Source organism: Scomber japonicus, chromosome 15 (assembly GCF_027409825.1).
Source record: "Scomber japonicus isolate fScoJap1 chromosome 15, fScoJap1.pri, whole genome shotgun sequence".
NCBI classification, from domain to species: Eukaryota; Metazoa; Chordata; class Actinopteri; order Scombriformes; family Scombridae; genus Scomber; species Scomber japonicus.
This window is the reverse complement of record NC_070592.1, coordinates 4,487,828-4,494,279: the sequence shown is the minus strand read 5'-3', so window position 1 is coordinate 4,494,279 and position 6,452 is coordinate 4,487,828. Positions and strand designations below refer to the sequence as shown.

The window sequence follows — 6,452 nt, the reverse complement described above, 5'->3', positions numbered from 1 at the left end:
GATGTTAAAACTCCATTATAGTGACATCGTGTCCACTCAGTGAGAGAAAAAAAAAAAAAAAAAGAAAAAAAAGCAGCGTGACTGAAGAGAAAAGGACTTTTGTGAAACTGAGGCGGAGAAAACAATAAAACAATAAAAATGTGTTTGTCTCTGCACATTTTTCTGATTTCTGCTGTTAAATTAACTTCCTGTGACTCTAAAAACCTCCAAACCTCCAAACTATGAGGATTACATTCTTCCTGAAGCAGCTGACGTTAACACACAGCCTGCAGCTTCTTCACTCATGTCATTCCATTATTGCAAATACGCATGTGTGCACATTTATGAGTGTGAGTGTGTGTGTGTGTGTGTGTGTGTGTGTGTGTGTGTGTGTCATTAAAGCTCTAATAGAAACTCTAATTGTCTTCTCTAAGCGATGATGTGAAGCTCTTTTCTACTGATCTGGATGAAGTCAGGTTACAGTCGGAGCTTATATTTGAATACCTGCCAGAGGAAAGTGAGTTTTTATGCTTGACCTGATCCTCAGTTTGGCACTTTAAAAAAAAAAAAAAAAAAAATCAGATTAGTTGCTGCAAAGATATATCATCAATTTAACCCTCCTGTTGTCCTCGAGTCAAGGAAGGAAGGGAGGAAGGATGGAAGGGGGGAAGAAGGGAGGAAAAGAAGGGAGGAGGAAGAAAGGAAAGGAGGGAGGAAGGAAGGAGGGAAGAAAGAAAGGAAGGAAAGGAGGAGGGAGGGACAAGGAAGGAAGGAAGGAAGGAAGGTAGGAGGGAGGGAAGAAAAGAAGGGAGGAGGAAGAAAGGCAAGGAGGTAGGAAGGAAGGAGAGGAGGGAGAAAGGAAGGGAGGACAGAGGAAGGAAGGAAGGAAGGTAGGAGGGAGGAAGGAAGGAAGGAAGGAAGGAAGGTAGGAAAGGAGGGAGGAAGGAAGGGATGAAGGATAGGAAGGACAGAGGAAGGAAGGAAGGAGGGAGGGAGGATGGGAGGAATGAAGGAAGGAAAGGAGGGAGGAAGAAAAGGAGGGAGGAAGGAAGGAAGGAGGAAAAAAGGAAGGGAGGAAGGAAGGAACAGTAAAAACAGACGGGGTCAATTTGACCCGGGAGGATGACAGGAAGGTTAAAGAACATTGTTGGGCAACAGAAATTCTTGACTCAGTATTTTTTAATATATATATTTAAAAGTGTATATTTGGGATTTAAAAGGTTTATTTTCTGACAGTATTGCACAGAAGAAAAAAAAAAAAAAGGTCAGTTGTAAAAGTAGCCAACCCCAAAATCTCCACATCACATCATCATCATCCTCACAAACATTCGGAGCGGAGACAAAAAACTGGAACATACAAACAATATATTTCTTTTTTTTTTGCTTCTTTTAAATTCATCAAAAAAAAAAAACAACCTTAGAATTAGCCCAAATTTCCAGGAGTTTGGAAAATCCCAGCAGCAGTGAACGCATCACAGCTGACCAAAAAACAAGTGACTGAATGTTTTCTATGGTGTTTTTAAGGCGGATCGTCGGCCGTAACCGTGACTCCATCCACACTCTTTATCTTTAAGGCATCAACTGAGGGGTTTTTTTTCGGACCTCTTCTTCTATTGCTCAACTTTTGCCTCCTCGGCTGATTAAAAAAAAAAAAAAAAACCCTGTTTCATTGTTAGTGAGGAGTGTTGTTCAAAAAATGTGTGTTAGTCGTTGTTATAGCGACACGTTTTTACGGCTGAAGGCACTGTTTAAACAATGTCTACCTCTTCCACCTTTACATCCCCAATCCCTCAGTTCCCCATCCGGGTTCATCCCCCCCCCGCCCCTGTCCACCTCCACTTCCTCTTCCACTTCCACTTCCTCTTCCTCCTCCTTGTCATCGTCGTCGTCGTGTTGTGGCGTCTATAGCAGGATGCAGCGCTTCTTGGGTTTGGTGTCTGGAGGCTCCAGAGCTGCCAGGATCGCCTCGTCAAACACGTTCTTCAAACCTCTCTGAGAAACAGACGGAGAAAGAGAAACACTGATTATAAAAGGTTTCCATGTTGGAGCCATAGATTGTATAAAAGAAATGGACGTCACATCCGTGACGTCACCCATTGGTTTGTGGACTGCTGCTCAGAAGCCAATAGTTTCTAATCTAGGCAGCGCCATCTTGAAAATTTCAGGTGCATGTTGGGAAAAATAAAAACACGTATTCTACTTATATGGGCATGAGGCGGGGCCATGGGCGGAGCGGGGAGGTTGCTATGGTTGCGAGGGCTGGATCTCGAGGACATTGGTCAATCAACCTGTCAATCAGGATGTAGCCACGCCCTAATGCATACCCTGCTTTATCGTCAAATATAAAATCAGGGAGGCCAAAATGTCCCAAATGAACATCATACTGCATTGAAGAAGGCTTTAAACTAGCGATTGAGACCATAAACACATTTTGAAAACGTTTACTGAGGTTAGAAATCAAGTGAGAAGTTGGTGAATTCTCCATTGACTTGTATAGAGACGGTCGCCCCCTGGTGCCCTTTTGATAGAATGCAGCTCTAAGTTACTTCCTGGTTGGCCTCATTTCAGAGGACCAGAGCTCCCCGCCTGGTTAATAGAAGCATCTGTGGATTTAAAAAAAGTCTCAAAAAAGGCTGAAATATGTAAAAAAAAGATGTACTTGTTTCTGCTTCTTCTACTGTACACAAAACTTTCACGGCACTAATCCGCTAATCATAAAATCATCAACTCGAGCACAGAGAGAGACAGAGAGAGAGAGAGAGAGAGAGACAGAGAGAGAGAGAGAGAGAGAGAGAGAGAGAGAGACAGAGAGAGAGAGGGAGAGAGAGGGAGAGAGAGACAGAGAGAGAGAGAGAGAGAGACAGAGAGAGAGAGAGAGAGAGAGAGAGAGAGAGACAGAGAGAGAGAGACAGAGAGAGAGAGAGGGAGAGAGAGACAGAGAGAGAGATTTTGATTTTTCAAACCAACATTTATTTATCAGTAGGTATTCTGTATAAAAACAGATTACATCACATTAACACAGAGTCCATCTACACAGACATTATATTGAGTTCAGCACTTGTCCGAATACTAACTGCTCCTCAACCACAGAGCAGAGCAGCTCCCCACAGGTCCAGACCTGCTGGAACCTCTGCAGGTCCTGAGCCGCTCTGTAAAAGCTGAACTCCACCAGCAGTCTGGACTTTACCAAGTTCTTAAAAACAGGGATCACATCAATGTGTGTGTCTTCCTCCACCTTCCTCCTGCGGCTCATGTACACCGCCATCTTTGCTTGTCCTAGAACAAAGTTTAAAAAGTGACATTTGTCCTTCTGTTGGCGAGTGTATTTAAAACCACAGATAAAAACCTGCTTAGTAAAAACTTCTCCACACTTAGTAAAAACATGATGTAACAGTGAGAACAGAGGTGTGAGCCGTGAACATTCATAAAAACAATGGAACAGTGTCTCCCTGAGGCTGCAGAAAGGACAGCTGTCCTCTACAGCAGGATTGATCACTGCAATGAAAGAGTTCACGGCTATGATGCCATGGAGGATCCTCCACTGCAAGTCCCCATGCCTCTTAGTGAGAGGAGGTTTATACAAAGACCTCCATGCCGGCCTTGCATCAGGATGCAGGTTGAGGTAGGCCCTCCATGGGGTGTCACTGCGCCCATTCAGTGTCCTCCTGTTTAAAGTTTTTACCAGCATCTGGTACAGTGTCTTTCCTGAGGCGTCCTCCAAAGAAGCGCCTCCAGAGTGAACAGGTCCAAGGAACACACCAGAACACTCCTTAAAATCAGGGACCAGTGTGATGGCAGGATACGGATCAGAACTGTTTGGCAGGAGTGCACCGTCACAGAAGCTGGTCAACAATAAGACCTGTTGTTCAGTCAGCTTCTGCTTCCACTGCCTCAGTACCTGACCCGCGACCCGTGTTGACCTTAGCCCCAGCCGAGCAGCCAGTCCAGCAGGATCCTCCAGCCGAGGTCCAGCCAGCTCCACCACCTGCCCCAGAGTGAAAACTCCTGCAGCGTGAAGCATCCTGGACAGAGTGGGGTCCAGCCCAGCCAGGACAGTCCAACAGTCCTCCACACAGTACAGGTTCCCTGAGGAGCCAGTACAGAGATCAGTCTGTCCCTGCCTCTGCTTCCTCAGCAGAGTCCACACAGAAAACACACTCTTATAAAAATCCGGCAGAGATACATTTCTCATCTTCTCCGAGTCCATGAGGAACAGAGGTAGATCCAGTCCCAGACCACCAAACCGCTGCAGGATGCAGCAGGACAAGGGTCTCCACACCAGGTCTGCAGGCCCGGTTAGCAGTCTCTGGATGAACTGGAGGCGAAAGGTGGCGCCCCTGCTGGCCAGATGGACCAGGCCCTGTCCTCCTTCCTCCTTCGTTAAAAGAGGACACTCTGAGGAACCCAGTGTAACCTGTCCCAAAAAAAATTAACTAAAACCCTCTGGACCTGTGACAGAAGAGACGGTGGGGGATCGATGCAGGCCAGCCGGTGCCACAGAGCGGAGGAAACAAGATTGTTTACAATTAAAACCCGACCTCGGTAAGACAGGCTTTAACAGTCCATGTCCACTTCATCAGTCTTCCCTTTACCCGCTCTAAAACATTCTCCCAATTTTTCTTTAAAAACACGTCGTTGCCTAAAAACACTCCTAGATACTTGAGTCCTCCGCTCTTCCATACTAGACCACCGGGTAGCCTGAGTCGATCCCCCAGCCTGTCCCCCACCATGACCGCCTCACTCTTCTCCCAATTTACTTTGGCTGAGGAGATGCAGCCAAAGTGATGTACAGTCTGCTCTAAGATGTTGATGTCACGCTGAGAATTGACCAGGACAATGACATCATCGGCATATGCGGACAATTTAAAATGTACATCACAGCCGGGGAAAGTGACTCCACTCAGGTCAGCTCTCAGCTTGTGCAGCAGCGGCTCGATGGCTAAAGAGTACAGCATGCCAGAGAGGGGACAGCCCTGTCTGACCCCTCTCTGAACACTGAACGGGGCACTCAGACCTCCATTGATTTTCAGTACACTCGCAATGTCACTGTACAGAACCTGGATCTTGGCTATGAGACCTGGGCTGAACCCAAAAGCAGCCAAGGCTAGCCAGAGGTACTGGTGTTCAACCCGGTCAAAAGCCTTTTCCTGGTCTATTGAAATCAGACCAGTATCTACAGCCAATGAGCCAGAGACCTCCAAAACATCACGAATTAAAGTGACATTGTCACTTATTAGCCTGCCGGGCACACAGTAAGTCTGGTCAGTGTGGACAATAGAAGCCATCACCCCTCTCAGTCTGGTGGCCAGGACCTTGGACAGGATCTTATAGTCCGTGCAGAGCAGTGAGACAGGTCTCCAGTTTTTCAGCTCTTGCAGGTCTCCTTTCTTTGGCAGCAGGGTGATGACCGCCCTCCTGCAACTCAGAGGCAGCCGTCCTGTTTCCAGGCTGCTTGAGATGACTTCCAGCAAGTCATCACCCAGTACTGGCCAGAACGACTTATATAAGTCTACAGGTAGGCCATCTAGGCCTGGAGCTCTGCCACTCTGTAGACTCATCAGAGCCGTGTGCAGTTCAGCAAGTGTTAGTGGAGACTCCAGCATGCCGTTGTCCTCAGCATCTACCTGAGGGAGACCTGTGAAGAAGCTACTGCACAATGGTGAGTTCGATGTGTATTCACTCCTAAACAAGTCCTTGTAGTAGCTGGCTGCGAGCCTCCTGATCCCAGCAGAGTCTGAGACCACAGAGCCGCCGCCAGATCTAAGGAGTGAACCACCTTCCTCTGACCATTCCTCTTCTCCAGACCAAAGAAAAACTGAGAGGGGGCGTCCATCTGTGAAACGTTGAGAAAACGTGACCTGACCAGAGCTCCCTGTGCTGCAATGCCCAGCAGGTTGGCCAGAGCCGACTTTTTGGATTTGAGGGAAACTAAAAGCCCTCGATCTCCTGTAGAATCTACCAAACCCTGCAGTTCTACCATCTGAATCTCCAGGTCCTTCATAGATCTGGTTAAGTCTCTGGTGACATTGCGAGTGAACTGCTGACACAACTGCCTGACCTGAGATTTGCCAAAATCCCACCACTGCTGTACACAGTTAAAATCACGCTTACTTTGTCTGTGAGCAACCCAGAAACACTCAAAAGCTGCTCTAAATCCTTGCTCTGCAGTAAAGTGCTGTTAAAAATGCCAGTAGGCACTCTGCAAACGCACACTCTTTATTAAAACAGAGCCATAAACAAGGCAGTGGTCAGAGAAACCCACTGGGTTAATGTGACAACTGTTAAAAATGTTTGCGTGATGTTTAAAACAGTACAGCCGGTCTAACCTGGCCAGAGAGATCTTGTTGTCCCTACAGTGACTCCAGGTGTACTGCCTGTGAAGGCCATGAAAAGCCCTCCACACATCCGATAACTCATGTGCCTCAGTCAATTCTCTGAACCTGCGTGATGAAGCAGGATGAGGCTCATCATGG

The 6,452-nt window shown here is 47.1% G+C and overlaps 1 protein-coding gene across 1 annotated transcript in view; it reads right to left on the bottom strand.

Annotated features, from left to right (window-relative positions):
• Positions 1-1,826: 1,826 nt before the first annotated feature.
• The window catches only part of LOC128374703 (cell division control protein 42 homolog), a 22,959-nt gene continuing 18,333 nt past the window's right edge, over positions 1,827-6,452 (bottom strand). Inside the window, 1 exon segment of the mRNA XM_053334966.1 lies at positions 1,827-1,971. Within this exon segment, the coding sequence (XP_053190941.1) occupies positions 1,882-1,971 (90 nt within the window). The 3' untranslated portion in view covers positions 1,827-1,881.